Here is a 23,574-nt window from a genome sequence, read left to right on the forward strand (position 1 = left end):
TATCGCTCGCTTTCACGCTCAATTTACATATTTCGCTGCGTCTGTAATCACCACCGGCACCGATGGAATTATGGAAAGGACGTCCTTTGTGGACGTGACCGTATATAAAAGCCCGGTCTCTGGGCGAGATTTATCCTGCCGACGATCAACTCTCCCAGGGGAGTATAAAAGTGCCAAATTAGAGTGGTACAGCGACTGGGCCAGTGCCGTGCCTATATAGGGCACGGCGAAAGCCCGCATTGCGGAATGAGAGATCGCCTATCGGGCTATCACTGCTCCCCCTATCCTTCGCGATGCCAATTTGCGAGAGATCGCAATTCCAGATGATGCGAGAACATGCGAATCAGAAACTGTCATTTATATTCTCATTCTAATTCAGTCCTCACAGAACCCATTACGTCCTCGACGACATTTAATAATTGACGCATCGTTTAATACAATTTGTACGTATACTATGTTCTTGATTATTATTCTCATTTCTCGCTTTCGAAAAGTTCTACCAGCGAGTTTCCAGTGTAAGGGAAGTTTAATTTACAACAAAAATATCCTGCAGCCCGTAGTATATTTATCAGACTGCAGCACATTCTCCGAAGGCTTGCCGTTCCATGATTATTTTAAATCAAGTGCATTCCGTCTTCTGCTCGTTTATTATTAGTGTTGTGTTACTTAAGATTGAGTTGCATCGCTGAAATACGTCTGTTAGAAGAATAATCTTTTCCTTGCAGTACTCATTAAAAACTTGTAAAATTAGACGCTTTAGTTACAAAATGTATTGCACAGAAATAAAACTGAACTAAAATTTTCAAAGTGTCTAATGTCTACCGATATTTACCGTTGGACAAACCAGAATGGCGGAGAATAAATATATGTATTGATGTATCGTTGTGTCATATCGTAACTAGCGATGACACCCAGGTCTGCAGCGGCGCCGACCGGAACACCGCATTGCAGACACCCTTTCGAGACAACACCGGTATCGATACCTTTTTCCACTCACCCAGACATTACTTGTATTCATAAAATTTACGGAACTTTACGAAATTTTTGTGGCTCGGTATTTTTAATTTGGTTACCCCACGATCTCCTCTCGTTCTTCTATCTTTCATTTATCTTGTCATTACTTTACTTTTATTGTCTCCTTTATTATTTCCCCGGCGATTGTTCATTACATATACACGACTGCACAAAAATCGAGCTATTTTTTAGGACTTATTATTTTTAAGCGATTAACAGGCTTATAATTTTGAGGCAATCTTTGATATCGTTTGACGATGTAGCTTCTTTTGTAAAGGAAAATAATGTACGAGCGACGTAATAACTTCTACGAGATCGTTGCTAGTTTGTGGCAACTCGATCGTAGGAGCGCAACTATTTGATCGCAGATGAATATTGCCGTGTCTGCGAGCCAGCGAAGATAAACGGGATAACGGATGGTGGTCTGCATTTTGAAAGTGATTCTCGTGCAGCGTGCGAGCGGCAGCTCGCTACACCGAACCCGGCTCCCGCGAGATCGATGCGTCAATAATTTCCTACGACGATCGTAGCTCGTTCGACTCGCCGACATTATTCATCGTGCGGAATTCCGAATAAAAAACAACCGAGCGGAATCACGTTAAAAGCTTTCTGTCTTTTTCCACCAAAACGATTCCACGTTTCCTTCTGCCTACTGCCTGTAGATTCCTTTCTCTCTCACTCTCTCTCTCTTTCTCTTCTTATCGTCTTATTCTGCTCTTTTCTTACCAGGTACCCTTGTACTCACTCTTTCGCTATTCTCGCTCTTATCCATCACCTTGGTTTTCTCTACATTCTTCCAACGTTCCGTTGAAAAACGTGAACGTGAGCGCAACGAAAGGGATAGTGAAAGAAGGGCAAACGGATGAAACAGAAAGAAGCACCGTGGAAGTAAATTTCACGGCGCAGTTCATGAAAAGTGCCGGCAACGTAACACATCGAAATGCCTCTCTCGTTCTTTCCGTATGTGATAGTGCAACGAGAGCCGGCAGGACGTAGGTGGGAGGGAGGAGGGGAAGTGGAAAGTAGAATAAAAACGATTAATTGCTCCCTCCATCTTTATCCTTTTTCCTAAACCGCTAAAAAGCCGGTACAACGGCTCATTATCGGAGATTTTTACGTAAGGAACGAGCGCGGATCGAGGTAGGATCGATCGAAAGAAATATTCCCTCTCATATCGCGCGCTGTTCTGAGAGGGGATACGTTAACGACCCGCGGTTGATATAGTCTTCTATAAATTTGAAAATTTTTCGCTCGCTCACGACATCTCGCACGTGAGGACGTTAACTGTCTCGAACGCGGAAAAAATATGAGAAATGTGAATTAGATACATTTGCATATTAATACAGCATCCCTCCTCCCCCCCGTTCATCTTTTACCAAAGCACTAAATATATTATTTATGGCCTCAATTTACGTTGAAAATATGGAAGTATATTATTTTCTTTTAGTATGTAATCTAAAAATTTATAATCTAAAATTTTTATATGAATGTATCCTTATATTTTTAAAACGTATATTGACACAAGAAATTTATCTGAAAGTGGTAAAGTCGAGTAAAATATATACATTTGTAACATCATATCATATATTGATAAAATCAGGTCTCTCTCTCTTCTCATTAAATTTTCGCATTTCGTTTCTGTAATTTCTTAGATAGTGTGACCGAAATCAATGCACGCGTATACCGTCGATTGCTTATCATAAAACACCAGAACATGAATTCGTCACGATGGCCCTCGGCTTTCGGACCACGTGGCGAAAGTGAATTTTTGAAATCTGTTTCTCAGACGTGAAAACGTGCCGGGAATTGCGACGACTGGATGTTGCTAGCCGGTCAAATTTTTATCACGTTTATTCGCGAACCTACTGGTCAGAATGAGGCGATCGATGCGCATAGGCGTCACGGCGTCTGAAGCGCGTTTTACGTTGCAGAGAGAAGACCATTACAGACGCCGATTACTGCTAGTAGTCGGCTCGTATGACACTTTTACGAGCGAAATAAAAGTCTGACAATAGGGGACAGAGAGGCTGTAATGGGGGTCAATAGCACAGTGCGTTGGGAGACAAGTCAAGCCCGCGGAATAATGTCTCGTAGGCAATACGTCGTTATAAAGAAAAATTGTTTTAAATATACATCAAGATAATCGAGATAATCGAGGTCGCGCGAAAATGAGCGCGCTAACGACTAAGACATGATATACGTTTTAGATGAGCTAAAAGTAGGCTTTTAGGATATGAGTACGCGAAATGATTTCATGATTTAACAATTAATATCGGTTATTCAATTTAGCTTATTTGCCTTCTCTTCTATTTACATTTTCAACATACAATAATCCGAATGTAACGTTACTCTTTTGTATTTCAGAACGCTGGTTGGGGAGAATGGTCACCATGGTCGAAGTGGTCGCCGTGTACGAAGTAAGTCATTAATTATTATAATAATTCATGAATTTATGAATGTTGCTTTAATTTTACAAATGTCTAAAGTGTGTCGCGATACATTTCCTTTTAATTATGGTTATAAAACATTCTTTAATTATTCTTTAATTATTCTCGCCGTCTCTTTACGACTAAAGACGAGTTACGGGAGTGCCGCGAATGACATTTGCTTTAATTCCATGTTCAGCTCGAGAGGACACTAAGAAAATCATTCTCATTTCGAGAACTTCCGTCCGACATTTCCTCCGCGATAACGTATTTTGTAATAATATGCCCGTCTATGTACACATACGAGACAGAAGTTCTTACTTCTCGATGAAGAAATCGTATTCCAGAAGAAATTCTGCGACACGGAGAATGGCACATCCGGCGTACACATATTGTTCCGGTAGTCGTACGACAAAAGGGCGATCTTGACGGTGGCCTCGCCTCCTCCGCATGCAAGGCATGATCCAATCCCGCGATTTCTCATCGTCTGTTTCGTGCGGTTCTAATATTGAGTCCTACCGGTAACACAACCAGAATGTTAAGCGTCCCGGAACTCATTTTGGCGGCCACCACCGGCAATAAAGTTTGTTCCCGACTCACCCCGCTCGTTTTTCAGTTATACAGAAGTGGCCAGAAACTAGGAGACGTAGCAATTTATGGCACTTACAACTTGCGAACTGCACTTGGTCGGGAAACCCTTATTGTGTGATCTACAGCGCTCTACTTATTGATGTTTCTACACCATCTGCACGTACCTTAGAGAGCTTTTCTCTCTATTAGAATTTCTGATATCACCAAATTAATAAAAAATGTGTAATAATTATTATTATTATTGGTGCAGTAATTAATGATTACGTCGCGATGATTCTTTTTTTATTACTGTAAATGATAATACCGCCTGTAGGAGGTATGTATGACCATGTAATAATATATCGTCTTTAACGTAATTTAATTAGTGTTGCAAAATTAATAGTACTGAATAATAGAGATTAGACTTATTGCGTATTGCGTGTATTATTTATAGTCACTTAAAAAATGAACCCATCCGCAACATTATTTACGTAATTACAAAGCTTCGTAATTGGAATTAATCTGTACGTGTAATGTATGCCACGTATTATTATTCCAATTAACTAATTGTTTGTGCGTCGGTTATTGTTCAAAGCAGATAATTACTATCCGTGTAGAATAATGCGATAAATCGATATCGACTTCTCCAAAACTAGAGCCAAGTCGTGATCAATTCAATCGGCAGAGCCCATTTAATAACGATGGTTATACTATATAAATAGTTAGGTAATGCGATGCTCGTTTCAACGTATTGTACAACTAAGAGATTCATATACATATAGCTAAAAATCAAGAAAGAGAGGGGGGAAAGAACAAGAATACAAACTACTTCATCACGTAATCATTTATCCATTGATATTATTTGCATACCGCTATATTAAGGGTAGGGTAGAGCGGGATAAAAAGTAACGCGGGGCGAAAATAACAACTCAAATATCTATAGTTATAGGCATAGATGCGAATGCGTCTGTTGGTTAACGGATGAAGCTGAACAAGCTATAACGTGTCTCAGAACGCCTGCGGCCTGGGTATTGAGTGGACGTGTGCAATAAATAAAATATGTTTTTGAGGCCGTAAAGTAATTTCTTCCGACAATCTTAAACTTTTAATATAACATATCCACTGCAAGTAAGTACTTTTTCTTTTAGGTTATATTTAAGTTTCGTTATTTTTGCTTATTATAATAATTATTACTTATTTATTTTTGGCATTTTATTATTAAAAATTTTAAGTCAAAGTTCAAAAACATATTCGGGACGATTGTAACAACTGTGATTCAAAGTAATTTTTATTTGTACTAGTCCTTAAAGATATTGTGTTCCTATCATTTAAAAATATAAGAACAAAAAATGTTTATAATTAAATGAACAAAGTTAATGTTTTCTATAATTGATATAAAGAAGTTATGTTTTAATAGAATAAGATTTTATTTTACTTCTTTTGTATGAGAATATGAATATTTTAGTTTGTTTTTGTTAATATAAGAGAAATTATATTATTTTTCATTGAATAAATATTTTTTATTTTGATTATTTAAAACTATTACTATCGATCCCCTATAGTGTTGCAACCGACCCGGAGTCGGGGGCGATTGTAACATTTTCCCTCGTTTATGTTTTTGATTAATAATTCTTATTTGGTTTATCACAAGATTTAAATAGGAGGATTTCCATAAAGTGAAATGATCACATTAACTTAGGGTATCAAGAGCTTTTCTTTTACTGTAATAGTTCTTCCACAATCAAGTTCTAAAGTCAAATTGTTACTTTTGACCCCGCTCTACCCTACTCGGTTAGCTTGGGCTCATTTTTCCATATTTAATGACCCTTCTCCATTAGCTTATCTTTTATTTCTCGTGTCTTGGCACTTCTAAAAATTTCCCGACATCTTAACTGCTTTTTTTCTGAATTATAATTCTATTTCGGAGAATTCCGTATTACTCTTACGAGAAAAATAACCTGAAGAAGAAATTCCGAAAAATATCCACGTATCTTCTCGAGCGTCGACGAGTAACTCACAAAAATTGTGTTAACTTTAGTCGAAATATTTAATGTAGAAATAATTTATATAATGCTTTTCGAGTAAAGGTTTTTTGACTTATATATGATCGTATAATTGGCTTAAACACTTCAAATCATAAATGACACTGCTATTTAAATGTGCGAATGTATTTTGCACTTCCGAGCGAGGCCAACTTATACTTGTTAAGGTAACGCAATTTCCAGCGAATAAAGATCGCTCATGAAATTAGCGTGAAGTAGTAAATTGAATTAACTAACTGCGTCGCGACGGCACGCAGTGGTGAAATGCAATTAAACTCTTGACGATTTCAGCGCGCCTGGATTATGAAAAGTTTATTGAATAAGCGTGCCTAAAGGAAAGACATCCGGCCGAAACACGTTTAAAAAAGTCATTATACTTAATTTACTGACAAATTTCTCCGCTCTTTTAGGACGTGCGGTGGCGGAATCTCGCGACAACAGCGTCGATGCAGGCGTAGATCGTGCAAGGGGAAAATCTGGACTACCCGATATAAAATCTGCAATCCGGAGGTGAGTATTTCCACGTCTAATTTGTCCGAGAACTTATCGCGTCGTGTTTCGTGTATCACATGGAAATTCTCAGCTTTATGGTATCTTTTTCTTATATGTATAATAAATTTTATCGCCATAACTCAATTTGCTCTAAAATAATGATACATGAATTGCTAAGATAAGAAACGAGTTTTAAATAAATTTTAGTGAGCAGTTATTTAAAAAATTAATTGTTCCATCACTAACAGAATCTTAAGGTGAATAGAGCAAACAAAAGAAGAAAGTAGTGATAAAATATTATATTTAAACGCGAAATGTGTAGTCATAGCAGAAGGTTCAGCAAATGTTGCCAATAACGAAGTTAATTCCGCTCTTAAATCATGCAATTTTCAAAGGTAGCCGATAATTTTCCACGACAGAAGATTCTCGGTTTGTTGTTGTACTTTAACGATGTAGAATATATCAGAAACGTATAAGGAGAACAGCGTTTCGCTTTATACGTATTAGCGCATTCAAAGCGAATGTTATCAAGCAATGATGTGGGAAACCGGCCGCTATTGATTTTCCGTTACGCAAATGTATAGGTTGTATCTTAGATCTACTAGCTTTTTATTTAGGGATTCTTTTACGTGCGCCTGTTGAAGCACGAGTACAACCGACTTTATCTAAAATTCAAAATAACACGTCTACGCAGTAAAGCATCGCGCGTATATCGCGCGTATATTGAAATATACATATAGACGCGTACAATTTATATATAACTTCAGCTTATACTCTCGCGTATAAATTGCGTGTTCAATCGCGTTGCATTTAACAGTGCATTTAACAGACATCGGTATTTTACGCTTATCACGAGCGCCGCGATTACTGATATTACCGTCGAGAGGTGATGCAGCCCTGATGACGAGCAATAATGCAAACGGATCGCGTCGATTGCGAATTAAATGACATTTATTGTCGCAAATCGTTCTTAAATATTTTAGCCCCGCGCTGAACATCTGCTGGCATCAATGTTACACCAACCAAGATGCAAATTGGATACATGATGAATTTGATATTGGTGCATAACAGCCAACAGCGTTCCTCGTGTGTAAGCACGTTCTGCATCGCGGCGAAAACCAATACGCACGCTCTGCAGTTATCCGGGGTACCCCCCGACATCACGATATAGATACAGGTGACCCGACCTATATCCGTATCTGGGGCAAGTTTCGGAGAGAATGCGGCTGTACTATTAAACAGCTCCACTTTGACGCATGTCTTATCCGATCGATATCGCCACCTCCCAAGTCGATATTCTTCGTTATTCTCAACCCCACTTAACTCGAATGGCTTGTAGCGGAGGGAAACATACTTAGAAAGGATCGATGTTAGTCACGAAAATCGCTGGTAACCCGAATCAAGAAGTTTAACAACCTATCGTTATTATTTCGCGAGAAAGCAATTATGTTCATAATCGTGTAACCACACTCGCGTGTCTGTTAATAGCCTCGTTGTAAATTTCATCGTGTTTAGTAGTAGTTTCATATTTTCGCGTGCGCATTTCTGCATTGTCTCTGTTCCTGTTTCGTTTTATTATTCAATACTTCTCGTTTAGGAATTGTGACTGTTTACGTACGATATCTTTATAGCATTACTTTTTAATTATCGGGGTAATTTGCCTTTCCACCTTGCCCTCAATCGCCACAATTGAGAAATAAGAAAGGCGAAGGGGGGTGGGGGAATTTCCATTGCCCTTAATCTATTTAATTCCAGACAAGATGACGAGTGCCTTTCGTATTGCTTGAAATTTCCAATAAATCAAACGTCGATCGAGGCTGACGTCGAAATCGATCAGAAATATAGGCACCGGCTTCATTCCGTGTGTGACCATGACGTGATGGCACGGCGACGCGCTTCTTCCCGCGAGTGCATTTCACGATACTGCAGCTCTATGTATTAGTTTCCGCGTCACGTATCAATCAATTGCTGGAACAATTCGATAATACGCATATACAGGAATAGGTACGTCCTAAAGCCACTTTCAATATAGAGCTTCTCCGTATAAGCGTAAAAGAAATCAAAAATATGAATTAGAATATTTCCAATCGATTTGCCGCGCTGTAAAGTAAACCGCGTCGAAAAATCGCCGCCGCACATCGAAGTGCCGTGCCATTAGAGGTACCGGCTCTGTATATTAAACTTCTCAGATTCATCAGAGAGCGATTAGCGACGCCACTTTTCAGACCGATTAACACGCTTGTCGCATTAACGCGACGACGCTCGACCCAAATTGACGTCGTTAACTGACTCGCTCAGCACAACGGCGCGGGATCTCTCTCGAGAGATCGTATCCCGAGTTCTCGTAAAATCGTAAAAGTGCAAAGCACCGTCGGTCCCAGATGGGAACGGCCTTTGTCGCCGGGCGGTTGCGCGACCGACGCGACGTGACATTCCGCCTGCGGGACGATGTTCGCCCCGACGCTTGACTTGCACGAGAAAATGCACTCGCCTATGTTCGTACACGCGTTCACCAGGCACGGCGCAACAAAGGTATATCGGTGGCCGTCTACAAAGCCGCGTCGATCTTACCGAGACGCCTTGCCATCGACCGCGCGTTCTCACCTTTTCGCGCTTACTCCGTCCGCATACGTAATGCGTAATATCTTTTCACTTAACCGGTAACTGAAACGTTTTATTGTCCCTCTCGCTGACGGCGACGAGACTCCACTCCGCAGACTTACATCTCCGGATAATGCGGAAATACCGTGTATTATTACTATCTGTAGTTCTAGAACTACATTATAGATAGACTATACTCACAATCAGCCCAATGTAAACGTGTACGTTGTCGTTGTTGTTCTTCTCATCACTTTATTATTTTCTGTTATATCAACGCGCTCTAAAAAAGTGGCCGAGAAAGAAGAAAGTACTTAATAATTCCTTTTGCAGCTCGCTTTATTATAAATATAACTGGGGTTTATAGAGAGCATACATATATTAGCTTTACGTTAGCTTTGACAACAATAATAGTGTTTTATAAAATATTAGCATGCACATACTGGTGGCTACAATTATGCAGGAGTTTACGACGCGACACGCAATATTATTATGCGCATGTATGCATATCGCGTAATCATAAATACACCGTGCGATATACCGCAAGACAAACTTGTTGACAAATTTGCATCTTCGGCTTTGCGCGGGGTATAAAAGCAGCTACGGAAGTGACGAAGGACGGGAAGAAAAACGCGAGTCCCGGCCTTCGTCAGGTATTCCGTTCGCACGATGAACGTTAGCGGCACTAGGTTTGAGCAGATTCCGCGAAATATTCTTCGCTTGCTGCATTAATCTTTCCGGATTATCCCTATGAAATGCGATAGCCTCGTAATTTTCTTACATTTTACACTGGCCCTTTGGATTTCTTGCGTATAAGGAACAATAACGAAGCATTTGCAAACTTTACGCGTCGCGAGTATTTTCTTGTTAAATTATATTTAAATATATAAAATATTCGTTTGTTAAAATATATTTTTTATTATTGACGGAGTACCAAAAATGTAAAAATTTTTTGGAACGTTACAAAAGAGAAACATTTATATCATTATCTTCGTTTTTTTTCGTGATTACGAATAGATGAAATTTATGTTACGAGAGTGAGATTTTTTCCGACACTTTGTTCCTAAAATTTGTCGCATTTTTTCCTGTGTCAAAATGACATGGATTTTGTTCTCATCCGTGAGGCATCTCTCATTCAGGCTGATGGACAATTTTCCGTGAGCCATAAGTGCTGCCTCGCTTCTGTGCTTTTTATGATGTCACATCCAATCGACATCCATGATTGGTCAATAGCGCGCGACCCTCTGTATAAATGACCGTCCGTGATCCCGACAATTCTGATATTATCGATGCCTTGCAGCTATTGCTATCGAAAAAGATTTGATTTATTATTGCCAGCGGCAATTTTGCGCTGCAAGAAACAAAGAAACTTATGCTCACAGATGAACAAAAAAAATTTTTACAAGACGAACGTTTATATAAATTTGACGGTCTGATGTTACATTATATAAAAGAAATATATACAAAATCTCCCCCTACAAAGTTTTCTTTTTATAGCATTAAATTTACTAACGAAGAATATGTTTCTCGCAGAAATTTTAATCTCCTTGCTTTTAACAAAATTATTATTTCTTTTAATTAAAAAAAAATGTCGTTCACAGAGTTTTTCCATGGATTTTTATCGGAGGCGTAAGCGAAATTCCATTATGGAAATAATCGGGATAAACACAGTTGCGTTATTAATCCCTCGTGTATCTCAAACTTTTATCATGATTACGACCGCGCGACGATCGCGAGTAGTCATATTTGCATTACCAGTGCAATTCCAAATGTATCTGGTGATTTATCGTCGATAGATGGCAAGGTAGAACTTTTAAATCGATCGTTCGCAGGTCGTGATTGTGACCCACCAGACAGTCGGGGAAAATTGATAGGTTTCGTCACGGAACAAGTCCTTTCCAAGAGGTCTTCGCAAAGTAATCGAAGGTTACCGCGGCCAAATATTAATTGCTCGACTCAGAGGTCTTTGCTTAACGGGCGGTCTCCTTGGGGAGAGGCCGGAGACAATAATTTAGGGACGGAATGTTGTAAATTTCAAGTTAAAGTCCAACTAGGAAGGAAGTTACGTCCTCGTAATACTTTTCCTTCGTCTCAACCCTTACTCCAAATTTTCGCTACTTCTTTCATTTTCTCTTTGCGTACGGCAGTAAAAAAAAAGCGCAAAGCGAGAGCGCATACAAATGTAGATTTAAAGATTCACTATTTCGTAAAGAGCGCTATGCAATTATTCCGTTTGTATTCAGCGCTCCTCTTTGCACGTGTATACATGTTGTAATTTTTCCTTCGTGCAATTAATTACCATTCTGTTACAGTTTTTGGCAAAATGGTTTATTTAATTTACTGAAGCGAACATTATATCGAATTTATATTATATGTTAACTATTGTTTCTTTTTTGTGTGTGCTGTTAAATAAAAACTGAAATATTTCTTCTACTGACATTTAATGTGACTTAATATACCTAATAAGAATCTCTAAAAAATCTCTGATTTAAATATTTATAAAATAATTAAAATCTGATTTATATATATTATATTAAAGCAAAAATTTATTAAAAAGTACATTACAATTATAATAATTAAAGTTGTGAACGTAAATGCGCTTCTTAATAAAACCCGCTTATGCATAAAACTACGAGATAAATTCATAAATTACATCTGTAAAATGTCAAGTTTTATTTTCACTTATAATTAACCGCATACTTAAAACGTGTTAAATTAATCACTAGCTTACAGACATACACAGAGTACGAACGCATTATAAATGGTAACCCATAGTTCTAGTATATATATATATTCTAAATCCGGTAGTAACTCGGATACTTTTCCGGTGAGTGCAAAATGCGGAAACCAGAATTCAATTTAGTTTCACTGAACAAACATGTGCCTTGACCACACACACACACACACACACACACACACACACACACACACACACACAATATATGAAACATAGCGATAGCACAAGTGTGCAGCTTTGCTAAATGTATCATCGTTCGCACATAAGTATCAAGTCACGAACGATACTGAATATTTTCATGACTGAGTTCATTAAAATGAGACGTTTTTTAGTACGCTTAGACTACATGAAACGTTATTACAAGAATGAAAGAAAGCAACTGGTTACATAGTTAATTACGATTTAATTAATTTTATATATGTGAGAGAATATACAATTGAGATAATAGCTTGTAGCTAAAAGACAATGATATGTTATCAGAAACGCTTTTGAGAGAGAAACATATTTATAGTTTTTACTTCAAGTATACTACAAAATGTAATTACCTGTTAATAAAACTGTAATTATCTCTAAATATTTGGTGAAATTAGATTAAGCCTTGAAATGTATTGTTTTCGGAACAAATGCAAATACCTTTGCTGACGCATATCTCAAATTTATTTATTGTTATGATCTGTATATCTATACATATGTCAAAAAATTTCTATAACATGTTTTTAAAACAAAAACTTCAAGTTTATTAATCAATTAAAAATAAAGAGTAATTTTATCTCCAATTATATTATATGAGACAATTGTAAAATAATCACATTAATTTTAAAACATTTTGCTTAATAAAATCAATCGAACAAAGGAATTTTATTGATATTTTTAACTGTGCAAAGAATATATAGATGTATATTGCCACAAGACAATTATTTTTATTTTGAAGTACATCACGATGTTATAAATTATATTTCCACAACCCATCTCTTAAGCTTTACCATTTTTCAAAATGTGAAAGTTCTGATATTTTTATTAGGTATAATAAATGTAGGAATACTCGTGAAAGAGATAATCAGACTCTCTTTGTTCATAGCATTTATGCGGATACATATGCGCACAGGAAAATGAAGCAATATTATTTTCAGTGAAATATTCTGAAAAGGGACGTGGCCGTAAGTTTTATAATGGAAGCTTTCTGCGTTACATCTTCCAACATCTACTGCATAGAAATAGTATCTCGATGAACATAATAAAATTAAATAGAGCACAAAAGTCTCTATCCCGGAAGGAATCGTGTACATCTCGCGCATTCTGGTCTCTATTCTCGCTACGAATTTTAAATATTACTAAATATGACAGCGTACATTTAAACATTATTAAATAAGACAACGCTTTCAAATATTAGTGCTGATCTACAACCTTGTTTTAAAGGGTATTTAAGCTCTAAGCCGTAAGAAATTGACCAATCACAATCGAGTATTCTCCTGACATTCCATTGTGATTGGTCAATTTCTTACGGCTTAGAGCTTAAATATCCTTTAAAGGTTGTAGACCAGCACTTAAGTATTGTCTTTCAATATTTTCGAGAAATGTTAAATTGCAACTGATAATTCGTATGTCGTACTTAATAACGTCAATAACGATAATCCGCAATCCGGCTGCACAGAGAAAAGTGAATAAACCAAGTGAAACCGAAACGTGATTTACTCGCGACATAGATGTGCGATCGTGTCCGAACCAGATCCGCAACGGTTAACGCGCGTCCGCTCGCGTGCACATATTCGAATAATACAGCCGGTAAAACCGCGTAGCGCGCATCGCGCGAAAACGATACCGTTGTAACTTTTATTAGAATCACCGTGACCGTAACTTTACAGGGATATTAATGTCGCGTTTGGCGCCGCGCGTCGGTTATTCGTTACGCGAGATTTTTGCGGAAACGAGACACCGGATTAACGCGTAATACGTTACAACATACATACATTTGTAATGTATCCCCGCGGAAGCGACGTACTTGCCTTTGTCTCCTTTCTGATTCGGAGGCAGGCAAACTCTGGCTTTGCGATAATTCTTTACGCGCGAAAATATACATAGAAATAACAGAAATGCCAAATAGAAATTATTAATTCGGATATTTTAAGATAGTTAATGGGTTATTAATCTTCTATAGAAATGACATTATTGTTCTCCAATATAAGAAGCTAATTTAATTTCAGATTAATCTAGATTCTTGACAGAATTTAATTATTATATTTACAATTAAAGAAATGATTTTTTTTTCTTTTCAAAAGACTTGTCGATCTAAGATATTACGCGCGATATAAGTTATTAAATTACGGCAAATGTATATAACACGTGTGAAGTTTGCTTGCGCTAGTTGCTAAGAAAATGTACAAATCGAGAAAGCGGATGAGCAATCACGTTGAAATATCTTGATCGTTTGCGGGGGGGTATTTGCTTATGCAGTCGGCGCCGTCGCAACTTTTATTAGACCCCCCCCCTGTAACTGCAGTTTTACAAGGCTATTAATATCGCGTTTAGTGCAAGCAGGCCAATGATGAATCCTGTTACGTCGCCGAGATAAATAATGGAACTTCCTTACGGAGCTAAATGCGCCGGACTCGTGCATAATGCATTACTTGCAATTCCACGATGCGCAAGTAATTGCGGACGACAGGAGTTAGGTGAATTATTATTCTCGAGGTAGTGTCTGCCACTAGAAACTATTGATGACAGCGCTGTGAATGTTCATAGCGACAATTAACCGGTTTATTATTATCGAGATCGCATAAATTATTACATCTTTATATAGACTAAATGAAGGTTTACATAGACTGAATGAACGTTTGACAGCTAAAACAATTGTAGAACATAGGTACAAGAAAATCTCAGGCACATTTATCTTTTAATTTTTTTTATTGAGACCAGCTACAGTATAAGGATATCTTTTATCTTTGTCTCGCATTAATAACAATTTTTTTTAACATCAAGTCTTTTCTACATATGTCTTATCTTCTTCTAATGACATATGCAGATTTTTCTCAATCAAAGATAATTTCTTGACTTTTATTGACTTTTAATATCACGTTCTTTAATTAAGGTAATTATAATAAATATTTTTAAGAACATGACGATATTACAAATAATTACGATGTAAACTTGAAAGATAAATGTTTACGGTCCTAATTAAATTATCACAAATTTTTAAAAACGGCTGACATACGATACTCGCCTTTTCGAATTGTTATCGGCATCGAACTTGTTAATTTGCTGCGCGCAATGCTGTTCTCTAAATATCAGAGCCACCGTTAGTTACTCCCACGTTTGTCTCGTTTTATTTATCAAAACTCGAAAGTTGAACGATACACAGTCGACGTTGGATTGAATTACATGTGACTGACATGTCCCAGTGGTACGACAATTCTGACACTCACCGTTCGCTGCAGTTTGTGATGCATACATCGCTGCGACAAGCATGTGGCACGGCCAAATGGTTCCCTTTTAGGGTCACAGCGTATAATTCACTATACGCGGTTGCGTGACCCGACAATTCGGGGAAAAATAACGCGAGAGACGAGACACGATCTCCGGATAATTAACAAATTACAAATTATTATGTTTACTAACGGACATCCACTTCCGCAAAAATTTTGTTCAAATCGACGCGCAACAGTGCTCTATACATCAGTCCGCATTCATATTTCATTACAGGACAATTTAAAGCGGGGTTTCTGAAACGAGTGGTTTAACTATCTCTTTTCTAGTCACTTAAAGAAAAACATACAAGATTTCAAACTACTGTTAAAGAGATCACCATATATTGTGCATCAAAGCAAAACGCGTGCATTTCCACTAACAATCATTGAAGGCTTGAAATATTCTTTTACGTTAAACAAATATCAAATAGTATATATTGAATCAACGTATCCATTGTGACTGCGCGTTTAAGCAGATATGTGCATAGGTATCATGATTGCACGTAATCACGGCTACTTTAGAGATGCAGTGTACGATCAATTGTGCAATAGATAGACGACTATTTACTTATTATCTCATTAGTGTAAATCGCGCTCTCGCGATGTCAAGAACAGGTTTGCACAATTAGAGGCGATGCGAATCTCGTGCTACGTACGAGGCGACTCGAGGTCGCGTCTCAAAAGAATTACTTCTAGGTATACAACCTGAAAAACACATCTAGAAAACGAACCTCGTCACCCTGGGTAAATTTCTTCCCGACGCTAATTTCGTTCTCTCTCGGCGCTCTCGGCGTACATCCCAATATCTCAGTTAACCGCGAGCGAAAAAATGCGCAATGCAAACGATGAATTGTCGACGGTCCGAAGGAAGTTCGTCAGCGCGGGCCAGTTACGCGAATTACACCGGAGCAGAGGCTAGCCGCGATTGCGGCGGTCGGGAAGAATCACGGCGAATAAAATGAGCGAAGAAAAGGAAACACAACACCATTAGTATAACGAAACGGGGAGGCGTGCACTGAATTCAGGATTCCGGTCTTCCGCAACTGCGTCGTCCTTCCAGCGTTTACCCTCTCGGTGTCTCTGTCTGGGTCCTCTTTGGTTTCCCTCGGCGCACTGTGTTAACACTCGTAATGGCGCGGTGTGTATTTCAGCGAGGTTGTGCCCTACCGACGTTTTACCAGCGACGAAAACAGGGGAAATTCATTTGCGGAAGCGAGACGAAAATTTCGCCGCCGCCGTCGTCACCGCGACGCGATAACGCGGCGAGACGGCGAGAGGTTTCGCACCCCGGTCGATAAGACGGCCGTGCCAAGTGATTAAAATTAATTTAGGGTTTTGGGATTCCAAAGGACGGAAGGAGACTAATGAAGCCGAAGTTGAACTGAGATCCGCCATTCACAAAGCTGAATATTTCCACAAACGTGAACGCTTGTAGGCAAACAAATGAATATATATTAAGTAGCAAATGTAAGAAAGCAAAAATTTTATTTAGATTAAATTGATTGAAAGAATCATTTGGAAATACAAACAATGATTAGGTTTAGATGAGCAATATAATAGTTAAATAATTAAATCAATAAATTAAATTCTTCTAATTTTCCAATGTGGTATTATTAACGAGCTTAAATTTGGATTAAAATATGAATCAAATTAGATAAATTAAATCTATTACAGATTAATTAAATCACGCAGTAGGTGATAATAATTTTGTCTTATATATTTATCCGTTAATTCATTTACAAAGAATTAAGTAAATTGAAAATATACCAACAAAGATAAATTAAAATTGATTATTCGGCAAATAAATGGCTAAAGCAGTCATTGATTAAAATTAAGTTTCCTTTTAGATTAAAATGCTCGTTAGCCATTAGTTGGATTATGAAAGCTTCTCTAGAAATTTTGATGCAAATTTAAATCTACTTTACTCCGATCATCTTCCCTTTGATTTGGTCGAAAATGTTCAATTATAATTTAGAATTATAATTTGCATAAATATCCAAATTTTCCCAATATAGATTAAGAAGATCTTATGAAATTGCAAGTTAAAAATGTACCTCATCGTTATTATTATAAAGCAATAAATGATAATAAGATCTTTCCACAAGGATTTCTTAGTATATATACATATTAAACTGAGGATTTTAGACTTTAAAAAATAATTGATTGAATCAGTTGAATTTATCCAAATAACGGATAAGTATTAAATCTTAATATCCTCATCTTCTTTATATTTTATTTAAATTATTTTAAATTATTTCTTTAATATGCACCTGAATGGATTACAAACTTGATTTAGATTTACATAGTACATTATATTTCTAGTACTCTCTTTCTTTCTCTATTTATTAGATATTTTTTTATACCAATTTAACAAAGATTTGATTTTTTTCATGTATGTCACAGTGAGCTAAAGCGAAGTTCATACGTATCTTCCTACGAAAGTAATGGTTCTACTCTCGGAAGATTATGTAGATAGTGGTATCTCAAATTCTCCATTATGGTCTGCGACAGTTAGGAGTTAAATTTAATTAATTGCATTTAATAGTCTTTTGTGTATAACATAGTGTGAAATAAATTTTGGAAGGCTGTCGCATAAGCACACTGTACATTAGACAAATTTTCATGGCTGGAATGTGCATACTTGTAATCTCTGCGTATATTTATTCGAAACCTCAATGCTAACATAAAAGCAGTCGCAAATCTCTCGCAAAAGCAAGAAGAATAAATCCGCGCAACTTACAACTTTGCGTATTTTAAACATTTCACCGCGTATACCGAACAAGTTTCACATTTTTTAAATTGAAAAAATTACATACATGTCATCCCAGAAAAATTCGTAAAGTTCTCGACGCGTAAAATAATAGAAATCCGTAATTCGTAATAATTTATTTACCGCGCGTGATACACCTCGCGTTTTGGTATTAACACGCGAGTAATTTATTCGCCAATTGTTTCATAGTGACAATATTTACTGACCGTATTGTGATGACGCGGGACGCGAACTTGGAGCCGGACCGACAGTTAATAATAAACTGCGATAAACATATTGATCCGCGTAACCAGTTATAATGAACGACGGTGATCGTATCAACATTCCATTTACATCTCGCCGACCATTTTATTAAACCAATTAGCGCGCATTTTGTCACTTCTATCGTTAATCAATGGCCGCCTTTGTTAATAATGAAGGACATTGTTATACCTAAATTATCAGATCGCTTATCTCGTAGTCAATTAAAAGTGGAAGTCACTGAGGGTGTGTCAACAATGAAAGCGCGTTGAAACTATCGCAACGTAATTATCAACTTTGTTTTGTGATGATAATAATAATTGCAATGACTAAAGAATATTTCTGTTTATACCACATATTTTAAGGACATCTTTCTTTTCAACAGACCGAGATTGGTTGGTAGCGCAAATTGATACACATATCTATAAATTAGCAGTTAGAATAATGGTCCGAAGCCGGAACTGTTGAGAAAAATCCAGGACAGGTATTCGTAATTGATGGATATGCCAATGTGTTCGGTGCGTAAATAAATAAAACTAATGGATGCGAACCGCTCAAATGAAGCCGATCAGTCATGCTGTCTCGTATTTTTTATTTTATTTAAAAAAAAAATGCTAGTATCGCGACATGTGCGAAATACACAAGCCACGTAGCAAGACGGACGATCTGCGTACTGGAATATCTGCTGATAACAACATTAACGTGAACGGTAAAAGGGCGGAACTGCATTCTGCGCAAGACGAGGGCAATAAAAGTGTGTATAGCGCCCCGGACTGGCGGGGATATTTCAGGTCGTCGCCGCGCTCTGCTTCGATATAGTAGAACGAAATCATTGCCAAATCCGCGCTACGCATTCGTGTTTCAGCTAGTGTATATCGTTACGTCAGGATGGAATAAAAATACGAAGCGTAGGAAACTCGGATGTTGGGCGTACGCGGAAAATTTAAAGTTAAGGAAACTATCATTAAAATTTTGTTTCTATCGGATAATCTCTCTTTCGCCTCAAAACGAGTTTCGATTCTCTGGAGAGAGAGAGAGGGGGGACGGAGGAGGAGAAAAGGAGGGGAAAGAGAGAGAGAGAGAGAGAGAGAGAGAGAGAGAGAGAGAGAGAGAAAGAGATTCGAGTATGTATAATACAATAACGCGGTTTTTTTTCCTTTTTCTTCTATATATTTTATAAAATATCCGCTCTCCTGTATCAAATTTGAACTCACCAACAGTAGTCGAGAATTAATTAAGCCGTAAGAGTAGTCGCGTACAGTTTCAGAGATCGGAGCGGCGCTAACTTTGTACGTAATTCGATGACCACATAGTGAACGACATTGCGCTTCACTCTGCGTTCATTTTAAGAACTATCTCGATAACATCATCATGCAATAACAAAGTGTAATTTAAACTTCTATTTAAACCCGAAAAAAGTGTAGATTATTCTAGTTCTTAATAGATTATAAAAGTGACGAGGTACTGAAATAGTTATCTTCAAACTCAAGAACTGCATAAATCGATCGAAGATGTACATACAGTAAAGAGACACACTGTGTGAAAAAAATTAATTTAATAAATCACTTTTAAGTATTTAAAATATTTTAAGAAACGAATTTTTCTCTGTCTCTCTCTCTCTCTTTCTTTCTCAGGCTCGACACAAGTTATAAACAAGATATTTTTAAGATATATTGTCCTTATTCTACAAATACATATTAGTTATAAATACGATATTTAACCTATATATCTTTACTGATATGATATAAAGATACTAATAAAATATGACAAAAGTTTTTCTCCATAATGCATCGTTGCGATATTCAAATCGCTACAAATATTGCTTGTTTATATCTGTTAAAACTTAATAGGACCATTTGCATTAATAAATTAATTAAATCAAAACTGTTTGCGCAATATGTACAATTCGTAGATATTTAATATTAATACAACGATAATGATTCCTACGAATTTGCATTGAATTGTTTCGAAATCAACGTATCCGAAATAGAGGACGTTTGTTACCGAAATTACACCATAATTGGAATCACGAATTAAACTATAACATTTGATACGATTCAACATTTAGTAAGAGAATCTTCCGCTAAAATTAATCGAAATTTGACTGAATAGAATTCCCGAGATATAGCGCTAATCTCGAATGCATTATTAATCAGATGAATATATCATCGCGTGCCCCGCAGCTCTAAACTCTTACAACTTTACTTGTCTGTAATAATTTATAATTGTCTATCATTATTGTACCAGCACTGTGAAGTCAATAATAGCATGTTACTGAGACGTGAGATTTGTGATGGTTGTTGCAATTAACCCCATCTCGCTCTACTGTCGTCAGGTTCGTGCTCAGGAAACTTTAGACGTGCTTAAACTTATATTGTTAGACAAAGGGAGAGATATCAAATAAATAATCCGACAGCAGCTAAAGAGCAGGACGCTATCTCGTATCCGTTATTTTATATAATATCGTTACATTATTTGAAAAATAAAAAGGAAAAGCAAAGAAAAGTGCAAACTGATATTAAATCTTCCGCCAAAATTAAACATATTTCCTTGCAGATTACTGAGTATTAATACATTTTATAATTAATATCTAAGTCTTTAGAAGGACTATAAGAGATTAAGCTTTCTTGAATCTGTATACGCGCAAATTCTGTCACTAAAAACGTGTATAACGTATAATTACGGAAATGCATTCCGTCGTCCACGTAGAGCTTTTGCTAGCGAAGAACGATGCATACGTATACAACATACGCATGCACGCAACGGATGCACTGGAAGATACGCTGTCAGTGGGTAATGACAATCTATGCACGAAACTGGGTTAAATTCGACGCTCGGATCGGCTAGACTAATTAGCGCATCCATGTAATGTATTATAAAATCAGATTGTAAATTACAGCACGTATATATTACAGATTAAGTTACGTAGGCTCATCTTTTGATTAGCGTGCAGTAGCGTACGAGATACAATTGAGATAAACGCAAGTGTTGGTTTTGCATCGAAACCTAAAACTCTCTTGTTTTGACGTAAAATAAGATTTTTAGCAAACTATGTGAATGTTAGTTTCATTACTTAAGTTTTACCTCGAGTGAGGAATAGATCCTAATTATAAGAATAATTGGAATTTCTAAATCTTGCTTCAAACAGAAGAATCAAATTTTCATCATTATAAGCATTTGTTTTTCAGGATAATTATAGTAATAATACATTTTTAAAAATAATATTTAATGATTACATCTTTTATTGATTATATAAAATTTTGCAGCCTAACGTATTCCTAATAAAACATTACTACATACAACATTCTTATCACATAATTTATCAAAATAATATATCATGTGGGTAAGGAGAAACATATATATTCTTGAATTTATTGCAATTACTCTCGATTGAACTTAACTTCAAAGAACGCGAGCGAGATGCGAGATAATACCCCCAGCTTTATTCATGCGTGAGAGTGCAGAAGTGGTATGAAAGCGAAAAGGTCGCTAACTGTGACGAAATTTGATGCACTTTTCAGCCGGTATCAACAAAGGGAAGTCACATTCCGTCATGGTAATCGCATTTACGGCCGATAAACGCGTGTCGGTGCACTGTGTGCATTATGTAACGATTGCGTAACGAAAGGCTATCTGATGCTTGCACTTGACGAAGAGGGCCACGTGAAATCAGGGCAAATTTGACGAAACCGTGGGTGATTACGACGCGGTTAGTGCCAGAGTTACACATCGTCACGTTGCAACATCTATATACGACGGTAATCCCTAAATCCACCTGGCAAGCGATATCGCTAATGAAGCTGCGATTCAATATCGGGCACGAGAAATAGTACCCGTTAAATTCGTTGTAAAAATAATAAAATGAAATATTTACTACCTACTATCCACATGTCTACCATTCAAATTAATTATAAAGTTTTAATCTGAAGCTTTCTATTTTAAAAGTTACTTTTTTGACAGGCGACTTCTAAAAAAAGAATAATTAAAAAAATAGAATAAAAGAATATAATTTACTTAACTGCACGGAGAGAATTTTCTCTTAAAATTTACCCTGAAATCATGATAGTTGTGGGACAACATGTACCACCAAGAATTTTATACGTGCTATTCTGATTAATATCCACCATAATAAAAAATATTAATATCTATTACATTAAAATATAAAATATGTTTGATTAATTTTACTAAAATATATCTAGGAAATTTCAATAATTTTTCAAAATTTACCAATCTGCTTGGTAATTTTTACCATGTTGTTTGTAAAAGGTCTTTTGTATATTTTAAAAATTCCTTGGTTGCCAAGTTGTTCCAAGTTTGTAGTGAATTTAAGGGTAAAATATAACAAAAAATTCTCTCCGTGTGTGATTAGTTAATAATACGTCGCAAGGAAAATTGTATTATTTAGTTTTAGATAGCGAAAACGGAGTACAAATATAAACATAAATAGACTGCGACACGATTATGCAACTTTCTTATGAGTATATAAGTCGAGACTGCATGATCATTTAGTAACGAGAGATAAGGAAAAGAAAAATCTTGAATGAAATCAGATACTACATTCGGCGAAACTATTACAATGCGATTCAGAATGGGGTCGGATGTGTTTGCATTGCGGTAACTGAATACTCGCAGGAATAGGATCCAGTGAAATTTAGGTCTCGCGGAATTAAAACGGGTGGAAATCTCCGAGCGCATTCGAAGGACTGCCATGCAACTCGTGTGCGGTAGCATCGGTGATTTCAGTTGTCCAAAAGATCTGTCGCTTGGATTATCGCAATTGTTTTATTAAGCGAACGCTTAGAGAGAAAGAGAAAAAGAATATTCCTAATTTTTGTCCCGAAAAACGGAGAAAACAATAATTTCTGATTTTTTTTACCGGAATTTATAAAACTGCGAGTGTTGAAGTACCTACGTGTATTTAATGTCTATTCGCGATTTAAAGTTATTTATACACCGACACTGTTTTAATCACGTATAATAAGATAACAGATTTTCACTTGAAATTTTCTCCAAGAAGAATAAAATCTTTTCGTAAACGAGAAATTATTTATACCCCGAGATTAAAGTTAGGACGAGTATTTTTTAATCGAAAGTAGTAGGGGTACAATAGACCATTCTGAAATAAATAATTAACCACGAAGATATCGTCTGACTCAATTTGAAATGAATTATTTGGGAATATCCAATTCGAGTATCGTATTCGTATTCGGGGGTACCACTTGGT

General features: G+C 36.7%; 1 protein-coding gene across 3 annotated transcripts in view; it reads left to right on the forward strand.

Moving 5' to 3' along the window:
- Positions 1-23,574, forward strand: part of LOC139770763 (protein madd-4-like) — a 185,012-nt gene that overhangs the window by 119,371 nt on the left and 42,067 nt on the right. For all 3 annotated transcript variants that reach the window (XM_071702932.1, XM_071702933.1, XM_071702934.1), the window contains exons 3-4: positions 3,379-3,431; positions 6,463-6,562. In XM_071702932.1, the coding sequence (XP_071559033.1) occupies positions 3,379-3,431; positions 6,463-6,562 (153 nt within the window). The remainder of the gene's footprint in view (positions 1-3,378; positions 3,432-6,462; positions 6,563-23,574) is intronic.

Source organism: Temnothorax nylanderi, unplaced genomic scaffold, assembly GCF_030848795.1.
Source record: "Temnothorax nylanderi isolate EJ_2023f unplaced genomic scaffold, tnyl_v1.0 TNYL_tig0032_pilon, whole genome shotgun sequence".
Classification (NCBI taxonomy): Eukaryota; Metazoa; Arthropoda; class Insecta; order Hymenoptera; family Formicidae; genus Temnothorax; species Temnothorax nylanderi.